This window comes from Portunus trituberculatus, chromosome 14, assembly GCF_017591435.1.
Source record: "Portunus trituberculatus isolate SZX2019 chromosome 14, ASM1759143v1, whole genome shotgun sequence".
NCBI lineage: Eukaryota > Metazoa > Arthropoda > Malacostraca > Decapoda > Portunidae > Portunus > Portunus trituberculatus.
The window spans coordinates 20,153,600-20,176,683 of NC_059268.1; the positions used below are offsets into that span (position 1 = coordinate 20,153,600).

The window sequence follows — 23,084 nt, forward strand, 5'->3', positions numbered from 1 at the left end:
CCGGTTTTTTTTTCATCATTCACCCTTATATGAATGTAACTTTCCCACTAAAATAGATACAATAAAAAACACTTTTTTTCCCCCTCGTGCCTGATGATCCCATGATGATAAACCCGACTTTGGTAATGTACACACATACTCAAGTGCTCGGAACAAATACCTACACTGTTATCTATCTTCACTAGTGTGCCCACCAGTTAAAACCAGATGTAAAACGAGATAAGAATCCTATAGCATTGCTTCACTGTGACTTCATGCGTCACAATGCTATCGATTGGGCAGGAACCGGTCTCAGATTCATTGTCATCATCATTTCGTTTACCGTCCTTCCCTTTACGGGGTTAGATGGGTTCGTAGTAGTTCCCACTTCTTGCAGCAATAGACTATCTCTTTCTCGATGTTCATTGTTCTTATATATCAACTCGGTATGACTCACTACTCACAAGACTGCGGGTCATACTTGTGTCGTATCGGTGGCAGCTATGTAGGGTACAAATTACACGGGTTAAAGGTGTAGTATGTGGAAACTAAACCATGTATTGCTGCTGTAGTATGGTGTATAATATAACCATCCAATGTGTGGCAAATTTCACTTCTATAGGTTTGTTATTAAGTGAAGTACAGTGCACCTGTCATTTTTTCCTCCTTAAACTCGTCTCTGAATGACTATATACTAATCAATTGTTTTGGAATTCTATCAAGGCCTATCCTCACTTGTCTTGAATAGAAAATATATTAAATGTTGTGGAAAATACTATCTATCCAATATGTACATCACCTTTGTTCCCTTATTTACCAGCAAATCCTAAAAAAAAAAAAAAAAAAAAAAAAAAAAAAAACTCATGCTTCTGTTCACACCAAGATTAATGTCTGCAGTGGTGTATCCTTGTGCACATCTACCACTAGCCCCCAAACACTGGCATGTCGGCCTTGCCATCACGGGGAAGTAAAGGTAAGCAGAGATCAAACATAATTAAAAAATGTATGTATAATCTTTATAAAGCACATAATATATAAATTTTCTTGAATCTATATATGGAATTCAGTGACTATATAAACAACCTTAGTGAAGTTATGGAGAAAACAATCACAGACTGCATTATGAGTTTGCATCACACGAAATATTATAGAACAAACATATGAATAGATAAATCATAAATATTTTAAATAGTTTCAACATAAAGTTTTTATGAATACAAGAAAAAAGATGTATCAGGATAAATCAAAATAATAAATATTTATTCATAGACTAAGAAAATATACAATCTAACTGTGCACAACTATATTTCAGTACATATATACATATATGACTTTTCATCCATTACTTAAGATCACAGCAATTATTTTCTCTTTAGGAAGTCTCACATCACACACACACACACATGTACACACACACACACACTTTGCAGTGGCACAACTAACACCATTGCTTGCATGCATCGTCATTGAGCAATAAGTGCAAAAATATATTGCCATAAAAAAACAAGAAAAAAATTTAATAAGGGAACCTAATTAAATTTAGTTTCTTCTGCAGCAGTAACATTCATAAAAGTGGTTGTCCTCTCTTCCAGCTTCACTTTTTAAGAAGCTGATCAATCTGAAAAACCAAGCCAGTAATTAAAATAAGTCCAAAATTCTTGCTGTAAAGGTATTCTTATATTCTCTGATACCTATCATTTATAGATGCCAGCACTAGACTCCTTGCCAATCCTGGCCATATAATTTCTCAGAAACAAATCAGGTAGCCCCACACCAGCTGAATGCTTCAGTTTTTCTTTGATTGGTTCAACCACCTCAAAAACTAAACCTTTAGGCTCTACCTACTTGACCTTCCCCTCCTGGTCCATCCCCAGTCCTTCCCCATGATTAGAACATCACCACGTCATCTCCCTCTCCACCACCCTCCAGTGTGTGTGTGTGTGTGTGTGTGTGTGTGTGTGTGTGTGTGTGTGTGTGTGTGTGTGTGTGTGTGTGTGTGTGTGTGTGTGTGTGTGTGTGTGTGTGCAAGACCTGTTATGGGCAGAGTATCTGTGTAACTCTATGTAACCTGTCACTCACCTGAGCTTTGTACATTTCCTTTACATCTGCCAGGTCAAGTCGTAGCTCCTCAACCTCCTCCACCTTCTCGCCGTGCATCTGCAACAAACAGAAAACTATTAGTCATTACTTCTCGAGAGAGAGAGAGAGAGAGAGAGAGAGAGAGAGAGAGAGAGAGAGAGAGAGAGAGAGAGAGAGAGAGAGAGAGAGAGAGAGAGAGAGAGAGAGAGAGAGAGAGAGAGAGAGAGAGAGAGAGAGAGAGAGAGAGAGAGAGAGAGAGAGAGAGAGAGAGAGAGAGAGAGAATACACACCTGCAACAGAGCATTATACTTCTGCTCCATGTCAGCATACTGGTCTTTCAAGGCCTGGTAGTCTTGTACCTGTGATTGAAGACTCTCCACTTGACTAGTTATTGACACCAACTCCTGCGCCAGCGATTCTCTCTGCGTCTCATACCTTGTGATCTCGCTGTGTAAGTGATGCACCTCTCCTGAAAATGAAATGCTTTAAGACTCTTTCTGTGATACATTATTACACTTTTCTTTTTACCTTACCTATGAAGTTTGTATTTCATTTTAATGTAAATTTTGCGTAGTCTTGTATCTTGAAGTGTATCTTGTGTATCTTGCATCTTCAAGACTTCTGCTGCACATTCAATTATATAAAATGCTAAAGGACTCCACATATACAACACAGCCTTGATTTCACAATACAGGCACATTATCTTAAGAATGAAATGCAGGCTGTATAATCTTCATGGCATTACAAAGATGAGTTACAATGTGCTATTTAATGTTACATTTAGTCACTGGAATGATTACTAACTGCCCAATGGAATAAGCCACAAATATCAACATCCCATTATTCTGACACAAGCAGATGGAAGAATAATAAATGTTACAATGGTGCACTTAGATATCATTGTATCTCAAATGTGACAAATGAAATATAAAGTACAGGAACCTGCCTTCTCTTTGCCTCAGCTGTGAGGTGAGAGCGTCTACAGCAGCCGTGGAATTTGAGCGTACAGAGTCGTATAGAGATGTTCCTCGAGACCAACCCGACTCAAATACTTCCTCATGCTGGGAAATATAAAGTAATTATTAGCAACCATCAATGACTAACACACACACACACACACACACACACACACACACACCGCGTAGTGTAGTGGTTAGCACGCTCAGCTCACAATCGAGAGGGCCGGGTTCGAGTCCCGGTAAGCAGCGAGGCAAATGGGCAAGCCTCTTAATGTGGCCCCTGTTCACCTAGCAGTAAATAGGTATGGGATGTAACTCGAGGGGTTGTGGCCTCGCTTTCCTGGTGTGTGTTGTGTGTTGATGTGGCCTCAGTCCTACCCGAAGATCAGTCTATGAGCTCTGAGCTCGCTCCGTAATGGGGAAGACTGGCTGGGTGACCAGCAGCGACCGAGGTGAATTACACACACACACATGTACACCAGGATAAATGATTGTTGACTGTCATTCATTCCATTAGATATCATTAAGATTACACTAAATAAGATACCATTAGGACTAAACTTCATTATATTTCTCACAATTCAGTGACTCACCCCCCATTGATACCCAGTAAAGGACTCTGAAAGGGAGCCTGTGATAGAGAGCCGTGAGAGGGAAGGGGTCGGAGAGGATCTGGGGGTGCTGGCATGGCTCTCAGCAGTGCCACTGGCTATCATTTGGGCCAGCTTGCGCTCCCTGTCTTTCAGTTGTTCCTGGAGGGCAACACTCTTTTTCTTTTCAGCTGCCACGGCTGTCTTCTCCATCTCCAGCTGTTGCTCAAGACTGTCACGTTCTCTTTTAACTTCTGCAATCTCTTCAGCAAATGAAGTCTTTAAAGCCTCAATCTGGATGTTTTCCCTGAAATGTATGGGTTTTATGCATGAAGGTCAAGCTGTAACTAAAGAATCACACCAACAAAGAAAGCATATTATATGGTCAGTAACAAATGCCTTTTTCAAACAAGATATTCTAGAGAAAAGTCACACAAGGAAGAACTTTATTAGGAATGGCATGAGTGTACCTATTTTAAATATTAGGAGTGAACATGTTAAGTCATCAGTAAAGACATCTTAGCAGTGCATGATGAAGCACTGAAACAAAATTAACTTACTTTATCCGTGACTCTGACAAGGAATCAAACTTTGTCGTGGCAATGTTCAACTCTGAAGATACTCTTGCATTCTCAGCACGCAAATTAGTTACCTAGAATAAAACACTTTGTTAACATTGGACAATGACAAAAAAATATATAAAATAAATCTCCACTAAAATCCATAACCTAAAATATACAAAATATACCTAAAATATACAAATAACATTATTCCCTGTGTTGCCAGCCAACACTGCACTTCACCTGTGTCTGCAGGGCAGCAGTGTTTGCTGCCAGCTCAGCATATTGTTCCCGTGTTGCTCTCTCCTTCTCTGTGCTTGCAGCTGCAGCTGCCAGTGTTTCATCTGAATAAGAGAACAAAATACATATGTAAATTCTCCTTATTTTTCATGTTTATTCAAAATCTCATTCCAATGTTTAAGAAATACTTTATTTGAAAAAGTCAAGTCAAAATCATTAAAACTCCTTGACTCTGTGCTATACTGTTCGGTAGCATACTTTAACTAAACAATATGAAAAATAAAAAGTCAACTATAAAGAGCTTCAACTCACTGAGTCGTTGTGTAAGGGAGGCCTCCAGTGACTCCCAAGAGGCTTGCTGGGAGGAGTGAGTTGCCTGCAGATTCTCCATCTGACGCAGGAGAGGCCGTGTGGCTGCACTCACAGCGCCGGACATCTCCTCTGCACGTGCCTCTGTTTCTGCCACCCTCTGCTGGAGCTCTGCGTTGTCTGCACGAAGCTGACGTTCTTTTCTGTAAGTCAAAAAGCTGATACTTTCTCTCCTCCATCAGGAACCAAGAGGCTCAGAGAATTGTGTGTAACAGTGTGAGGATGAAAGTTGTGTGCCTTATCCTGGCTTCCCTTCCTTTTTTCAGGGGAAAGCCTTGACATAGTATGTATCCATGCACATTTTGAAGGACACATATACAATTTCTGCTCTCTTAGTTTGTCAATAATTATGGCAAATAATGAAAATCTATCCCATTTATTTACTAGACTGGTCTGACATGAATGATGTGTTTGCATTTCTGTGATGCCTTGGCTGGACCATCATGAGAGGGACTGTTGACCAAGTATATAGCCAGATATATGGGAAGATATCCAAAACAATGCAACAAACCCAACAAAGAGCAATTCACAATGAAACAAATGAATGCATTGTCCTGTCCACATCCAAAATTTATGGTATGATTTGCAACTGATATCCCAACAATAATAAAAAACTTATCTGCAGTAATATGAGTAAAGACACTTAATGAAATTTTCTCAATGAGTAACTTGCAAAGGTGTACCTGTTGGCTTGACTTTCACACTGGTTGAGGGCCTCCTGGAGCTCTACCACCTGGGCCATCAGGGCAACCTGCTCCCTCCTTGCCTGCTCCTGAGCCTCTGCCAGTGTGGCCTCCAGGCGACGCTGCACACCCACCTCTGCACTCAGCACTTGTTCCTGGGCTTGTGCATCACAAGCAGCCACCTCTCTCTTCAGCTCTGCCATCTCTCTGTCAGGATAAAAGATTTTCTTATTGAAAACTAGAACTATTCCATCTATCCAATGGTGATGTATGAGACAACATTCACCATCTTAGTCCTCCAATCCATTAAAACATTTTATTGTCACTCTCAACTCTGTGAGGATAAAAGATTTCCTTATCAAAAACTAGAGCCATTCTATCTACAGGTAGTGCATAAGCCAGTATTCAGTTTTATTCTTTCCACATCACTCCTGTCCTTCCTCTTATAACACCATCCCAGTTACATTTCTTACTTATTAGCTTCAATCAGAGAGAGACACGATATTCCTCAAGAACTCAAACTCCCTCCTCCCTCCAATGATGCTCTAACATAACCTAACCTCAATCAAAAAGACATTCCCCAAGAACTCATACCTCTATCTTAACTTCCTCTACTTCTCAAACCTGACCTAACATCCCTTTCCCCTTTATTCCCTGCACTGCACACCTGTAGGCAGTATCTAGAGCACTCTTCAGCACTGTCATTTTGCCCTCCAGCTCAGCGTTCTCAGCTGCCACATCCTTCACTGCCTGCTCAAGTCGTTGGTTGGTGGCGTTCAGCTGACACACGGCATCAATTTGGCGCCGCTCCATCTCCTCCTTGGCTGACAGTTGTTTCCTCAGTCGCTCCAAATCACGTGACTGTTCCTCCAACTTGTCCCTGATTAAATTTTTGTCCATGTATTGTCAATGATAGGATGGATGTTTTTGACGAATGTGTGGTAATAAGATCATTGGGTTTTATGGAAGTAACATGAGCCTGCTAATTTTGGAACAGTGACCATTAGCTTGTGTGCAAAAATTAGTTTTTAAATATATGATATACACAATGAAGGGATCGGCAATTGAACAGATTAAGCGAAGTGATCTAAACACAACTTAACTCAACTAAACCTAGACCTTAGACAGACACTCCATTGTTATTTTGTATCCTCCACATCAACTAACAAAGCAAAAAATAAATATATGAATCTACGAACAAAAACAGAATCCCTACTTTTGTGTCTTTATGGTGGTTTCATTCTCCTTTTCTTTGCTGCGCAGTTTCTTGATAATATTGGAGTAGCTGAGTTGTTGCTTGCTGAGTTTCTCTCCTTCCTCCCTCAGCTCTCGTATCACAGTGTCCCTCTCCTCCTGGTACCTTGCCACCTCAGCTGAACTTAGCCTTGTTGCTGCCTCCGCACGGGCTTCCTGCAGGTGGGATTCCTTAAGTACATGTGGCTCAAAGAAGAATATATGCCCTGCTGCATCAAGCGACCTCTGCTGAACTTAAGTCTTATTGGTGCCCATGCTCATGCCTCCTACTGGTTGAGTTTCTTTACTGCATAAGAACATAAGGATACAAAAGAAGCTGCAGGAAGCCATTAGTCCTACATGTGACAGTTCCTTAATGTACAGTGAATGAAAGAGGAATTAGTGAAGAAAAATTACTGGCTTAGCGACTTCTTAATATCGAGTTCACTAATAACTTGCAAGCTACAGATATGTGAAATTGAGTCAATCCTGATATACTAATACACATACATACCTCCAGCAGCTTCTTGGTATTTTCTTTCTCTCTCAATGCCTGCTGGAACTTTCTCTCCATGGTGACAAGACGCTGGGTGAACTCCTCTCGCAAAGATTCTGTTGCCTCCATACCACTGCCACCTTCCAAGTCCTCCACATGACTGAACACAGGAAAACAACATGAGAAGACAAGTATTGGTGGAAGAGGCTGTCAGAGCAAAGTATGGAAGTTGTAGTGGTAGTGATAATGGCAGTAGTGTTGGTGGTAGTCATGAGAACAGAGTAAGATATGTGGCAGTCCCGTACAAGGCAAGAGTGATCAAAACAAAAACAGGAGAAGACAGAGTTGGTGGAAGAGACTGTCAGGGCAAAGCATGGTAGTTGTAGTGGTAGTGACAGTGGCAGTAGTGTTGGTGGTAGTCATGAGAACAGAGTAAGATATGTGGCAGTCCCATACAATAGTAATCAAAATGTGGAATGTCACTGTCACTCACGCTTTGAGGCGCAGATTAGTATCCTGAAGAGCCGCATTCACCTGACTCAGCTCCAGCACCTTGGTTTCCCTGGCCTCAAGCACCTCAGTCAGCTGGCCCACTTTCTGTACACAAAACAGAAAGACATAAGAACAGAAGTACATAAGTAAGGGAAGCTCCAAGAAACAAGTAGTAGCAGTAGTAGTAGTAGTAGTAGTAGTAGTAGTAGTAGTAGTAGTAGTAGTAGTAGTAGTAGTAGTAGTTGTAGTTGTAGTTGTAGTTGTAGTTGAAGTAGAAGTAGAAGTAGAATTAGAAGAAGAAAAAGAAGAAGAACAAGAAGAAGAAAAGAAGAAAAAGAAGAAATGCTTTGGTCTCTCACAATGACCACTTTCTAAGGCTATGGAGATGACTAGCAAGATTTTCAAGAGTGTTTCTCCAATTAATAATGTAGAAATCTTGTCACTCTGCCTCTAGAACCCTAAAGACACCTTAAAAATCTCATACAAATTTAAATAAATCCTTTTGAAATAGTGGAGGTGAAGCACAGAAGTGTTTGAGAATACGAGCCTTAGTCTTCGGTAGAAGAAGAGATAATACTAGGAAAGAAACTGAAAAACTGCACCTTTATAAGCTTGTCCACCTCAGACGAATGATTCTCTGAAGAACTCTCGCTGGTTTCTGAAAAGTTGGACTGGTTGCGGCGATGGCCTGGAAAGAAAAACAAATAAATGGATAAAATCTTGTGTAATACCAGAAGTCACAAAAGCATAATATACAAGACACACTGTAGATCATTCCAATACTAAATCTGTGTGCATAACATCATTAAGGAAGTCAATGGTAAGCAATAAATAGAAATGCACAAGACAAGAGAGAAAGGCAAAAATATGTATGAGATATTGAATTATAAGACTATCATGTTGAGAGAGAGAGAGAGAGAGAGAGAGAGAGAGAGAGAGAGAGAGAGAGAGAGAGAGAGAGAGAGAGAGAGAGAGAGAGAGAGAGAGAGAGAGAGAGAGAGAGAGAGAGAGAGAAAAGAAATGTCAGTAGTTCTCTTCCATACAGAGAAATAAAAGAGTATTCCACAAGTTACAAGATGATAACAGCACAATAATACAACGGCTGGCAATGCTCTAAAAACAACTGATCAAGTCACTCTGTCCCAACAAACGCATGCACCACCACCACCGCCACCACCACCACACCAACAAACCAGTGAGTATTTTTGTCACCTCTCTCATATACAGTACCCTCTTGAGATTTGCGCTTGCTTTCCTCCAAGACACAGCGCTAAACTCAAGGGTAATGAAACTCAGGAGGGTACTGTATGTATTGCGTAGGTGGTACCTTATGTGAGGCCTTGTGTACCTTTAACAAAATGGGACTGGCCCTGCAGGACTTGAGTGATGGAGGCCGGGTCAATGGTCAGGCTGGCTGGGCCCAAATTAAACATCTCCCCCTCAGACTCACTAATACTGGTAAAGCTGGTGGTCATGGACGAGGGAACCGTCTCCACTTTGCAAATATAAAGTGAATTAATAATTAGATTCAAGAGAATATTATTAATGGCCAGAGAGAGATGAGATATGCACCAGAACTTTGAGTGTGTGGTGCTTTGCCTGGGCCATCCCATGTGAGATTGTCAGCCTGATATATAGAGAGATAAGTAAAAATAATTGTAACGTTACGATGATAGGGACAATATAGAAAGAAAAAGTCATATATGATGAGTAAAGAGATTCTAGTTAAGACAAAGTGTTGATATAAGAATCATGTTCCATACACTGTGAACATCCATAAAGCATTATAACAAAGAGGGCTGTCACCACTTAAAAAATATATCAACTAATAATTACTCTTGAGAGCAATATTAATGGCCAGAGAAAGATGAGATATGTAAGAGACCTTTAACAACCTTCATGTGGCAAGTTTAACCTTTCATACCTCTCTCACTGTTTGTCTTTTTGTGGTTGCTGGAAGAATCTGAGGCAGACGACTCAGAGCGGTCATTGAGGAAGGAGCGCATGCCCCGCTGAGCTGTGGACCACACACGGGAGGTGCCCGCCGATGTGCCCCGCGACACTACTGTGCTGCCATCCAGACTGGGACTGTGGAAATACATTACTTTAAACACAACTACAGATTACAAAGTTCTTGCATTCACAGACAGGTTTATATTCCCCTTAATGCAGACTCACTCACTGGGAAAATACATTATGCAGTTTACAGACAATTCTTTTCATCCATAGATTTGACAGATTTTTATTGACCACAAGAAATTGCAGACTAATAAAATATCGTGAATTGAAACCGGGTTAGGGTACAAATAAGCTAGTCAGAAGAGCAAGTGTTGAAGAAATCTCATATCACAGCAACACAACTACAGCAAGCCAAGTCAAGCCAACCCTACCATGACATTTCTGGCAGCCTGTTTTAGGATCTCTGGGTACTAACACTGACCTGGATATGACTTCAATATCAGAGGAAGTAGTTGTCTCCACTTCATCACCTGAACTATGGCCAGAGGTGTGTCCAGAGCCAACTTTCAAAGCTTCAGATCTGCAGCACAAGAAAACAACACAATCATAAAAAATCTTTGTTCATATGACTCCATCTGTTCCTTTTGACATCCCTTATGACATTAAGATATACTACATTGCCAGTATTCTTAGCCTTAGCACCTGTTGTGGTCTCAGGAGTAAATGCTAAGTAGGAAAGTCTCATTATGAAAGGGCAGGAGTAAATCAAGTAACTCAGTGTTGTGTCTTACTGTAAAAGGATGCTGCATCTGCTGTGGTAATTGGAGTAGGTGCAGGGTAGAAAGTACTCATTATGAAGAGGCACAGATAAATCAGTGTAAGTTGTTGGGGCTTCCTATTGATGTAAATGAACAGTTGAGGCGTAACAAGGTGATCTACAACACACACACAAATACACACACTGTACAAGAAACACACATCAACAATAAGAGAAAGATGGGACCACAAAATGAACACATACATACAAACTACAAGCACACCAACCTTTCTGAGGAGGAGGGTGAGTGTTCTCTCTCAGGAGGGGAAGAGGAAGATGCTCCACTGACAGCCTCCTCGTCCCCCATGGCTTCCTCCAGCAGGCAGCGCACCACAGACCCGCCAGACCCACTTGTGCTGCTCTCATGCATATCGCTGTCTGCTGGCCGCTCTGAGAACTCTGGATCCACTCCTCGAGAGATACTCCTTGAAGGGAAAAGAAGGTGAAGTGTTTGTTTACCAGTTTGCTCTCTTTGCCTGTACTCCAATCGCTTCACATCACAAGGCCACTAAAAAAAGGAGTGAGGAGGCCAAGAATCACCTCTGCATGGTTTCCTTCAATATACAAAGTTGAGGTTACATACATAGCAGCCTGAAGAAGCACAAAACAGCAAGTGACCACATTATTGCCTCAGGGGACTCACCAGACCATCTGTGTAGAGTCTATTGAAGCAGTGATAGTGTCTGAGCTGCCTCCGCTCTCCACAGACACATCCAGAGCTGTAGCAGGTGGTATGCTGATGTCCCCTTCCTCCACTACTGTGTGTTCCTCTGTGGTAGGCTGCCCATCTGTCTGGCTAGCATGGCAGGCTGCACTGACCTCTGCATCATGAACTGTGGCTGTTTGTCGGGCAGGTTTAGAAGGTACACTGTCAACAAGAACACTCAGAGCAGAAGGAGCTAAGTTGCTACTCTCCTGTCCCTTGCAGAGACTAAGTGACAGGGTTGTAGGTGGTTGTGGTGTAACAGTATCACTCGTGTTCCCTGTGCTTTGTAAATTAACACTACTTAAGTCTAGTTTGTGTGCATAGTCAGCAGGGAGTGATTCTTCTTTACTTATAATTTGATTAGTCTTGTCTCCTTCTATTGGTTGGGCTTTCTGATGACACTGGGTTTGATCAGCTGATGTCTCCACCAAAGTGTGTGTATCACTGTCGGTTATTTTCTGTAAGGTAGGTTGTACGTTGACGACAATCCCTGGAGGAGGGCTGAGGTCCTGAACCAGAGTGTTGTTGCAGGAGTCCAAATGTGATGGTGAGGAGTCACTTGAAGATACATCAGTCAACACCTGAAACAATAACATTCATTAAACAGATGGAAAAACATAGATTAAGAGAGATTTGACCTATTCAACTGCACTATTGTCCTTAACCTCTTCAGTACCAAGCCACGTTTTTCATATTTTGCTTACTATTTGGCAGTTTTATATGGCTTCAGAGACATATGTGGGGATTAAAATAGTAAAGACTCTAGCCATTAATCTTTTAACCTCCATAGACCCTTCCCAATACAAATAAAAATCGTCTAATCACACCCAAATGTAGCTAATAGTAAAAATGCGTCTCAGTATTGAAGGGGTTAAATATTTTTACATGATAAGTCAATAGAATCAGTTCCTGAGGTTTATCTTTATTAATCAATCCTGACTTTAAAATATAAGTTAAAACAATAGAAATGCAGAAAAAAACAGCTTTCTTAACATTTCTTTAAGCAGAGCACCATTACTTTCACTCATATCTCAATTATTCAGCATAATAAATAACCCTTCATACACACAAGCTTTCACAACACTTGACGACACCCGAGCTGCACACCAGACGCCCTTCATGGAACTACTGCTCACCTCAATGGACGATGGCGAGGTGAGCAGGCTGGATGAGCCGAGGACTTCAATGGAGTCTGGTGAACTAATTGGACTGGGCTTCAAGGGACCACAAGTGCCATACTTCATCTCTGTGGTTGATAACACACACACAGCAGCTTCCCCATCATCAGGTGAGTTGCTTTCCGACGTGAGCACTACTATACTTTCAGGAGTGTTGACTTCCGAGTTACCACATGAAACTGTAGCTGCTGTCGTAATAGTTGTAGTGGAAGTAGTTCGTGTATCAGTGCATTCCTCAACATAACTAACAACACTACCACTGTTATCTGGCTCCATTTCAAAGCATGACGTGCCTGGGTTGTGTTCTTCGTGGAAAACATCTTCAGATATCGCCACTGGGACGTCCAAGTCAACAGACCTCCCGGACAGCGAGCCCTGACTTTCCTGCCGCACAAAGCCTCCAGCATCACTCTCCACACTGCCCACCACCAGTCTGCTCTTGGCAAAGCCCTCTTCATCTATAGTGTCATCCACCAAGCTGTCCTCACGCTCCTCTATCTCCCCTGCTGCTGTGCTAAAGGTGCCTGGAAACACAAAAAAATGAGAACCTCAGTCACACCAGCTACTCTGAAGTATATCCACATTTTAGGGGGATAGAAATGAAAGTATACAAGAGAGAGAGAGAGAGAGAGAGAGAGAGAGAGAGAGAGAGAGAGAGAGAGAGAGAGAGAGAGAGAGAGAGAGAGAGAGAGAGAGAAACCTTGTTACTGGTGTGTGCGTACCTTCCAGATGGTGTTGATGGTCTGAGGACACCATGAGACCACTTTCCCACCCCCAGCCCCACTCTCCCTCCACATCCCTGCTTCTGTCCTCACTTCTTTCTGCTGTTCCTTGCTCCTTGTCTGCCTTCTCCTGCTGCTGCGTGAGTGCATCAGAACATGTCAACATAAGAATACAAAGTTACAGTCATTAAAGCACCACTAATAAACAAAATAAATAAGAAAACTGGCATAAGATCACACCACAATGCAAGATAAGATGGACGGCACTCACCAGGGACATCTTGGTTTGTGCGGCACACTCCTGCAGGGTGGTGGTGCGGGGCTGGGTGGACACCGGGCTGCTGGCCAACTGGAGGGAGGGGAGGCTGGCACTGCTGCGAGGAGGCTGGGTGGCCACAATGGACTTCTTACTAGGGCTGTCTGAGGAGGCTGCACCATCACCTTCATCTGGGAAGGATAAGTTATGTGCATCCTGTTTCTTATCATCTACTTACTGGTGTGGCTTAAGAACATTATCCTTTCCAGAAGAGCTATTCAAAGCAAAAAAATATGTTTGGATGGCAAGACTATTACTACTACGACTACTATTTCTAAGAGTATGTGTGGCAGCATGTGGTGCCTAATTTTGGGCATCTAAAGTGGGATTATCAGTCTGGTATATAGAGAGACAGTGGGTTAAAACAGGAGTATAACTTACTTTGCAGAGGCTCCTTTGGCACCTCAGAGTTCTCAAAGAAGGAGCCGGTGAAAGAACCCCAAAGGCTGCCAACTATGTGAGCTGGTGGCTTCCCTCCATCTGGAAGTAATGCGTTTTTGAGCTGCTGAGCATTCATCACTATTATAGCTTGTTGTATCTATATACCAAGCCATAGGACTGGGGATACACAGAAGCAAGCAGGGAGTTCCAGAGTTTACCAGCAAAAGGGATGAAGAATGAAAACACTGATTAATTCTTGCAGTAGAGAGGTACAGAGACAAAGGTAAGAGAAAGTAGTCTTGTTCAGTGAGCCTGTGTGAGAGGAGGGGAGGTATACAGTTGGCAAGATCAGAAGAGCAGTTGGTGCGAAAGTAGCAGTAGAAGATACTATGAGATGAGAAAAAGAGAGAGGATGAAGACAGTCAGCTAGATGAAAGGAGCCGATAACACATTATTAGTACATACACACCTTTGGTCACTGGCTTCCCTTCTGATGAGTCAACAGGGGAGTTTACAGGCGTCAAAGGAGATTTTTTCTTGTCCAGTCCAAATGAGGCAAAGAAACTCTCTGATTCATCCTTCAACTTTTCCTGGAGTCCTGAAAGTATTCTGTATATACATGTCTGCCAGAGGTACCAACAAAGCTCCCAAGCATCCCCAAGGCAAGGAAAGGGAGTGGCTTCATCAATGGTATCCAGCAGATGGGAAAAGGAAGGGGAAGGAATAGGGTTGATTTATAGTACAGCTGTTAGTTCTGCTGGTCTCTGGTGGAAAGGGGGCAGTTCTGTGTCTATGCATCTTAACTGCCTATTAATAAGTCCATCTCTTTCTGATACAAGAGCAACTCAACGAACATTAATACATAACTGTATAGAGATTTAGATTTGATGTATGAAAACATCTTCACAAACTCCATTCTAGCCAGTCCATCTCATTGTATTCATCTTTCCTCAAAACACTGAAGTAGATTTAGTTATGAGGTTATCAGAGCTAAGTTTTAAGGGAGCTTTAAAAAAAAATAACACAAAACAATGCATGGGAATGATAGGTGGAAACAGGTAGGCACGTTTCATACAGGGATAATCATGTGAAGACCTAATGAGTTCCTGCAGTTTCCCTTATTTTCTTGTTTTCTTTATGGAACCAAGTCAAACCTTTGGAAGGCTGTGCTGAGGATGTCACAGGAAGCGTTGACGGCGGCAGAATATTTTCTTCATTCTCCTCAATGTCGAGAGCTTTGTCAATGGTACGCTGCGCTTCCTTCAGGGCAGACTTGGCAAGGGAGGTGAGGCCGGCTGCATCAAACCAGCTCATGGTGACACGTCTTCCCTGTGTGCAGGAAACTCTAGTCAGAGAGAGAGAGAGAGAGAGAGAGAGAGAGAGAGAGAGAGAGAGAGAGAGAGAGAGAGAGAGAGAGAGAGAGAGAGAGAGAGAGAGAGAGAGAGAAGGAAGGCAACAAATCAAGGTAATGTGTTGCATAGACAAACAATACCATATAATATACTCTTGATGTTGCTCATACAAAACATGGGCAGAGTATGATGCATTTTTTAAAACTATAATATATACCACTAAGAAATGAGAAAGCAGAAAAAATAATAAGTTAGTAAGTTAGTTAGTCTCATCCCATCAATATCACCCAAAACATTAGCTTGTAAGAACCTCAGGATGAAAACACAGCTATTACCACAACATAATCTGCTAACGGGTACTATTTCACTCTGCCATCAGTATTACATGGCTTTTCATACTCTTAATAACTAAAAAAAAAAAGAATATCCATGAGAATAAACCCGAGATACAGTGACGAGTTGTAAAGGAAAGTCTCGTAGGAAAAGACACCCATGACATCCGTGCTATAATAAGCCAATACTTACCAACTAACCACCTAATATTGCAATGCCCACAGTGACTCCAACAGCGAAGGCAGTACACAGAACATACAGGGTAAGCATCACCTCTCAGGGCGGGGGAGGAGGCAGCATCCCCAGTGAGAGGCGTGGTTGATGTATTGGAAGTCTCAGCTGACACGCAGGCAATACAACGCTTCCTCTCCGACTTCACTGCCACTGTGTCGTGTCTTCCCCGCATTCTATTTCATGGCAGGGGCTTGTGTTTATGTCAATTTTGTACATGTTTACACTTTAAGGGATGTCATGAAGTAAAGGGCAATACTAATTTATCCTCATCTCATTGTTAAAAGTAAATAATTATATATAATTTTTAATCTCCTTGCCTCATTGTATTTCATGACAGCGGCTTGTGTTTATGTCAATTTTGTACTTATATACACTTACAAGGATGTAATGAAATAAAGGGTAATATTAATTTATCTTCGTCTCATTGTCAGAAGTAAATATAATCATATGCTCTTTAATACTATCAGCTTCTCATCTTATTCTATTTCATGGCAGCGGCTTGTGTTTATGTAAATTTTGTACATATATACACTTACAGAGATATGATAAGACAAAAGACAATATTAACTCATCATCATCTCATTGTTTGAAGTAAATTTATATATTCTTAAATACTAACGCAAAAAAAAAAAAAGAATTAAATGAAGACGAAGTCAAAGCCAAAACAAAATTTAGTCGTGGCCAGCAGAAGAAACAGTAAACATTCCCTCATCCAAAAAAACAAAACAAAAACAAAACAACAACATTTAGTTGAATGTTAAAAGAATCGAAAATGTGGAAAAAATTACAAAACAAATGACAAAACATCCCGAAACACTCATAATAAAGAAATATGTCTTCTATAAAAAAAAAAAAAAAATAGGCCAGTCTTTAGCGAGGGCACGTGATTAGACCTCCAGCGCTACAGCTCCACCATTCCCAAAAGCCTCTAATTGAAGTGATACGAGACTTTAAGAGTGTTTTTACGGTTCTACTGAGAGTTTTACAATGGGAAAAGAAATAACGGCCTTGAGAACCTTGCCAGTTATGTCAACGGCCTTGGAAAACAGTCGCGGTGAGAGAGAAAAACCTTTCGGAACACGGTCATATATATATATATATATATATATATATATATATATATATATATATATATATATATATATATATATATATATATATATATATATATATGCACTGAGTTTCCACATCTTCGCAACATATTTCTTTACTAATTGCACGAAATTAAACCAGAGGCACGACTACTTAATCAAGGTGAGTACAACCACGGCCTGATTTTTTTTTGAGGGAGCACAAATAGACGATGATTTTAAGTCATATTATTTGTTATTTTGGTATCTATGACGTTATTTATCTATTCTTTACCTTTTTCTATCAATATTTAGCTAATTATTGATACAAAACGGCTGAGGTGGTCACACACACATACACACACCGCGTAGTGTAGTGGACACACCGCGTAGTGTAGTAGTTAGCACGCTCGAGTTCGAATCCTGGCGCGGCGAGGCAAATGGGCAAGCCTCTTAATGTGTAGCCCCTGTTCACCTAGCAGTAAATAGGTACGGGATGTACCTATTTACTGCTGTGGCCTCGCTTTCCCGGTGTGTGGAGTGTGTTGTGCTCTCAGTCCTACTCGAAGATCGGTCTATGAGTTCTGAGCTCGCTCCGTAATGGGGAAGACTGGCTGGGTGACCAGCAGAAGATCGAGGTGAATTACACACACACACACACACACACACACACACACATGAACAGACAAAGCTCTCAAGCCCATATTAACAAACGATTGACTCTCTTACCGTCATTACTTTCCAAAGGCTCCAGTTGAAGATACTAGAGTTTATAAATGTGTTTTTTATGGTTCAGATGATAAATTAGTAAGATTTCTAGTTTATTAAAAGGAAAAACTGTCTTGAAAACCTAGCTAGTTGTCTCTGTGGCTTTGGAAAATTGTCGTGGTGAGAGGGGAAGGCGTTTCTGAACACGGGTGATAGTAGGAGATAGTGGACTCTAAAAAAGAATTGGTGTGTCAGTGAAGCAACGTTCAGACTGCACGTATCATTTCACTCCAACTTTCTTTCATTCTTTCCCTTCCCTGGTCTGTGTTTGTCTGAAAGGAAAAAGAATGGGTACACAGTGTCCTTTCATACGGCTATTTATCCCAGACGTGAATCAATACATCGATGTGTGGTCACAGTGGTGAGGTATAGCCTGACACACACACACACACACACGCTCGGTAGCTCAGTGGTTAGAGCGCTGGCTTCACAAGCCAGAGGACCGGGGTTCGATTCCCCGGCCGGGTGGAGATATTTGGGTGTGTCTCCTTTCACGTGTAGCCCCTGTTCACCTAGCAGTGAGTAGGTACGGGATGTAAATCGAGGAGTTGTGACCTTGTTGTCCCGGTGTGTGGTGTGTGCCTGGTCTCAGGCCTATCCGAAGATCGGAAATAATGAGCTCTGAGCTCGTTCCGTAGGGTAACGTCTGGCTGTCTCGTCAGAGACTGCAGCAGATCAAACAGTGAAACACACATACACTGCAGTCCATACCACATATCCATAGCCTACTCTCCTTTGTCCTCTCTCGATGACTTACTATTGTCTCATCTTGATTATTAAAACTTTAGTAACTTATTGCAGTTAAGTAAGATGTAGGTAAAAGACGAGACAGGAGACAGTTCTTTCTTACAAGCAGCCAATGAATACTGCGTCTCATCATCTGAAGTCATTTTAATCTCTACTCAGGTTTCTCTTATGAGTCTTTACTTAATGAAGGGAGACGTACTCATATAATGCAGCAGGAATTTTCTATTTTTTGCAGATACATGTATAGAATTCTAACAGATCCTTACCTGAGTTGACTATTTTGCTGTAAGTGTTTTGAGTGAATTTACGATATGTTTTTGGGTTATACAGAGACGTGCGTGCGTGAAAAGAATGACACGGCGATATTTAACGTAATTTATAGTGTTTTCTACGTGTTTTCCTGTGTTTGTAAGCCCAGATGTGTGTTGATAGTAATGTTAGGAGGTAGAAAAGAGGAGAAATAGAGGAGGAAGAGGAGGAAGAAAAGAGAAATGATGAGACAAAAGAGAAAAATTGCTAGGGTGACAATATTCAGCTTAGTTACCCTTCTCACACTGCCGATCTCTGTAGTATCTAAAATTTTTGTATATTTCCCGTTTGAGATACTTTTTTGATGTTTTGTGTATTGAGTATATTTCGAAGTGTTGTGGAGTGTTTTGAGTGTGTTTCCGCGTGTGTTTTGGATGTATGCTGGGTGTTTTAAGTATGTTTCAAATGTTGTGTGGTATTTGGGGTAATTTTTTTTTATCATTCCCTCTACATACATCTCATATACTACTCCTTCCCTTCCTTTCGTGTATGTTTAAGTCTATTTTGAAGTGGTGTGGGGTGTTTCAGATTATTCCTTACGCTTCTTTCTACGTACATCCCATACATAACTCCTGCCCTTCCTTTCGCGTACGTCATTGCAAATTATTTTCGTCCGAGAAGCTAATACGATTGAGGGTCAGAAATGGTAAAAATCTCGTCTCTGAAGGAAAGTCAATATCTGAAGAGCACGGGAGGTGGAGTGCGAGAGAGACGCTTACCTCAACACTGTTCGGTAAGGGAAGTTGGTAAAGAGGTTTGGGAAGTTTTCTATGTGGAATGTATAGAGACGAGTGTGGCTGCGACTTGTGAGGGGACTAAGGGAGTAGGAGTGGACCGTGTATGGAGCTGACTGGATCCATCTATGGGGCTGAGGCCAGACTCCAGTGTGGCTGCAGGTCATTGTCCATTCCTCGTTGTTGTCCCATTGTTATGACGCCCTTGACGATGGAAGATGAGAGGCGTTGAGGCCCACGACCCAGACCCCTGGCTGTAAACAGGCCAGCCACTGTGTACACTACAAAGGTAAACATATTCCCAGAGCCAGCCTGACCTAACACTGACGCACCACTTGTTATTATTTCTTTTCATCATTTCGCGTGTTATCTTATCACTCAAAGTACTTTCCATGAGTGGAAAAACATCATATAGTATTTTATAATAGAATTTTTAACTATCTAGGAACTGCACGGGGACAGGCATTCTAAGAGGACTCTTATTTTAAATGTTTCTGTTGCCCTTTGCTAGCTTTCCCTTCTTACATAAAAAAAACACTATTTTTTTTGTGAGGTGCGCTAGAGAAGCAATGTGAATAGTTAACATGCTAGTCTGTGCGTCAGGCTTTTGCACACCAGCAGCTGAAGTTAATGTGGTGGCGGCAGCTTCCTTGTATATAGTTTCGCTGACGCTGAGCTCAGTGACTTAAAGGTATTGCGTCCATCCATCTTCGCCAGGCTTGTGTTAGGCTCGCCACAAACTCCAATTCAGACACTCAAGTAATATACGTAGAAACTTGATTCATGGCCTCTGTCTTAACCGTGCCCGGCTCCACCACCTTAGTCACTAGTATTCAGAAACGCCTTCCTCTCTCACTACGGCAATTTTCCAAGGTCACAGAAATAACTAGCCGGGTTTCCAAGACAGTTTCTCCTTTTAAATAAACTAGAAATCTTACCAATCTATCACCAGAACCATAATAATTCGAGTATCTAGAACTAGAGCCCTTGGAAAACAGTGATGGTGAGAGAGCAAAGCGTTTCAGAATACGAGCCTAGTCACAGCATTCTGATATATGCACGTACAGTATTGCTTTAGGTTGAATGGCCACCACTCCTTGTACTGCAAAGACTCGTTGCATTAAGGAATAGTCGGTAAGAATAAAAAGGAAGATCACAAAAGTATTCTGTTTATTTGCATTCCGACATTCTCGTTGATATAGCAGAACATTAGTGTGTGTGTGTGTGTGTGTGTGTGTGTGTGTGTGTGTGTGTGTGTGTGTGTGGTCCTATTAGTATTAAACATCATCAGAATAACGCGTCCTGCACTGAACAAAGAAAAAATTCCTCGAGAGAGAGAGAGAGAGAGAGAGAGAGAGAGAGAGAGAGAGAGAGAGAGAGAGAGAGAAGTATATACAAAACAGAACAAAATCAAATCAATTAACGCAAATTTAAAGCGTCACTGCGTGCACTCACACCGGAAGAGTCGCCTGATGGAGAGCGCCACAGGGCAAGACACGACACGCACCCATCCGCCCGCCAACAGTATCTGAACAGGCCTGACTCGCTTTTGTGTTCCTTTCTCTTTTCCGTGAGAATGAATAGCGGGAGGTTAGATGCCTGCCCCAACACACATGTAACCCGAACTGGCATTGGTACCCACTGAGAGGCTAGCACCGAAGAGGACCACAGTCTTAGTGCCACATGAAGAGGTGCCACGAGTGAGAGAACTAATGGCACTGTGATGGAAGTAACAACAAAGGACTTAAAATTGCTCTCGTTTTTTCTATTTATTCTTTCCATTGCTTCATTTTCTTTTTTTTTCTTTTCATCCCTTCATTGTTCATATGTATTGCTTTCCTGCCATCCACACCTCGTCCTGTTTTTCTTCACGTGCTGACTGCTTTCTAATCTTTTTCTCTTCCTTGCCTCGTCACCGAATCCTCCAGTCAATATGCATGAAAGTCTACCACCACTTTGCCTTAAGGTAGAAGGAGACGTCAGTTAAGGCTACTACTACCTTCACATCCAGTAAGGCTAGCGAATTCCCACATTCTCTCCCCCCAAAAACCTCGATGTCTTGTGTAGATCGACTTGCCTTTCCTTTGCAGTCTCCTTACGTTCTTGAGATATGTACAGCAAGGGTTCAAAGATTCGTGAAGCATAGCAGGGCTCAGACTACAGCTTCAACGTGTCCCTCCCTTACTATAAAACCTCCCTTCTTCCTTGCTTTCCCACTGAACTCGCCTGTAAAAGTGTAAACCAGCGTCACTCAGCATTCTCCATCAGGGCTTCACCTCCGCCACCGTCAGAAAATATTGCAGTGTGACACTGAGCTGAACATCCTCGTAAAACTCAATTCTTATCAAGTAGAAAGCGAGTCTCATATCTTGGAAGTCTTGGTGGAGGCTGAGTTAGGATCCGTGTGGGGCTGCTGCTTGGACTGGCGGCGGGGTAAGGTGCAGCAGAGACCAACGAACGTGTCCCAGAACTGCTTGCACATGACACAGTAGAGCAGGAAGTTAATGGAGCTGTTTGTGAGGGCCAGCAAGTCCATGAGATCTCCTAACTGGATGTAGCAGTCACTGTAAAGGATAGAGAGAGAGAGAGAGAGAGAGAGAGAGAGAGAGAGAGAGAGAGAGAGAGAGAGAGAGAGATTTAGTAAGTTATTGTAGATGATACAAAGTGATGCAGCGTATGGTTTGGTGACGTTGACAAAGGTGGTGGTGGTGGTAGTGGTGAAGGTGGTGGTGTGCAAAGCAAAGGCAGTTGTAATGTTTAGTTATAACTGGTGGTTGAAATGACTTAATGGTGGTGACTGGTTGTGATGAAGCAGTGTGGCAATGGTGATAGTGGTGAAAGGTTTATAACGTTGATGAGGGCAATCATGGCGGATATGGTGAAAAGTGATGCTGCTTTAAACGTCGTAGGAGTAATGATAATAATGGTGATGGTAGTGAGGCATATAGATAAAACAAAACATTGACAGCAGGAACAGTAGTAGTGAAAGTAGCAATAACGCCAACAAGTTTAACTCCTTCAGTACTGGGATGCATTTCTACCTTGAGTTTTGGGTATGATTCGACGATTTTATTGACATTAGGAAGGGTCTATGGAGGTCAGAAGATTAATGGCCAGAGTATTCACTATATTAATATGAGTTTCTGAATGAATATGAGAGCGCGTCATGGTACTGAAGGGGTTAATAAGGAAAGGTACACAGCTATTTATCCTTACCTGGTCGCGTTGCACCTTCTATCTAATTAAGTGGAGTGAAGAGATGCCTTCGATATATAGGTCACACCAACCCCTTTCCCGCCCAAGCCCCGCCCTCGCCCGAGACAAGACTATGCGAGGTTATTGACTTCTGCGTGTCTAAGTATTAAAGTTATTTGCCCTGTTTTCCTCGAAGTCCTCAGGTGGAGCAGTGTGAAAAGCGGCGAGCGTTCCAGAATTAATGAAGAAAGAGTAAAAGGAGCAGACTCTTTATTGAATCTCGGGTACTCACCGTATAAGATCCATTTTCAAGAACGTTTTTTGCTCCCTCTCACCACGACTATTTCTAGAGGTGCACATAAATGAATAGCCGGGTTCCCAACTGTGTTTCTCCTGTTGGCAATGTAGAGATCGTGTTCATCTGTCACTAGAACCATCAACACTCTCTCAAAAGCCAGTGTAACCTCAATCACACCCTTCTGGAATAGTGGAAGTTCGGTGCAGGTTTCAGGAGTTCAAAATTTTGTCTCTTTTTCCTTTTCTTTTTAGCTCCATATTGACTCAACACTGAATTATACTGAGT

At 41.9% G+C, this 23,084-nt stretch overlaps 2 protein-coding genes across 8 annotated transcripts in view; both read right to left on the reverse strand.

Moving 5' to 3' along the window:
* Positions 1–973: 973 nt before the first annotated feature.
* LOC123503799 (TATA element modulatory factor-like) lies at positions 974–15,865 on the reverse strand. Of its 6 annotated transcripts, none has more exons than XM_045253819.1 (26): positions 15,704–15,865; positions 14,914–15,088; positions 14,229–14,357; positions 13,760–13,858; positions 13,334–13,509; positions 13,063–13,195; positions 12,299–12,864; positions 11,100–11,743; positions 10,684–10,881; positions 10,121–10,219; positions 9,605–9,768; positions 9,029–9,175; positions 8,283–8,368; positions 7,682–7,785; positions 7,207–7,348; positions 6,676–6,869; positions 6,127–6,339; positions 5,460–5,666; positions 4,720–4,919; positions 4,411–4,511; positions 4,168–4,259; positions 3,611–3,914; positions 3,005–3,119; positions 2,349–2,527; positions 2,059–2,136; positions 974–1,597 (listed from the first exon to the last, which is right to left on the reverse strand). In XM_045253819.1, the coding sequence occupies exons 1-26, from the start codon at positions 15,848–15,850 to the stop codon at positions 1,574–1,576; spliced, it is 4,716 nt and encodes a 1,571-aa protein (XP_045109754.1). In that variant the 5' UTR covers positions 15,851–15,865; the 3' UTR covers positions 974–1,573. The 6 variants fall into 6 exon arrangements, with proteins under 6 accessions (XP_045109754.1, XP_045109753.1, XP_045109758.1 ...); XM_045253818.1 differs by having other exon boundaries at positions 13,063–13,198; XM_045253823.1 differs by having other exon boundaries at positions 13,063–13,198; positions 15,718–15,846.
* A 4,596-nt stretch (positions 15,866–20,461) lies between these two features.
* Positions 20,462–23,084, reverse strand: part of LOC123503808 (G-protein coupled receptor dmsr-1-like) — a 39,440-nt gene continuing 36,817 nt past the window's right edge. For both annotated transcript variants that reach the window (XM_045253840.1, XM_045253841.1), the window contains one exon: positions 20,462–21,870. In XM_045253840.1, the coding sequence (XP_045109775.1) occupies positions 21,669–21,870 (202 nt within the window). In that variant the 3' untranslated portion in view covers positions 20,462–21,668. The remainder of the gene's footprint in view (positions 21,871–23,084) is intronic.

Coding starts and splice junctions, on each gene's coding strand:
- LOC123503799 (XM_045253818.1), bottom strand. CDS start 15,850: ATGCGGGGAAGACACGACACAGTGGCAGTGAAGTCGGAGAGGAAGCGT. Junction 6,340..6,675: donor ACCACCATAAAGACACAAAA/GTAGGGATTCTG, acceptor AAATTTAATCAG/GGACAAGTTGGAGGAACAGT. Junction 3,120..3,610: donor TTACTGGGTATCAATGGGGG/GTGAGTCACTGA, acceptor TATATTTCCCAG/CATGAGGAAGTATTTGAGTC.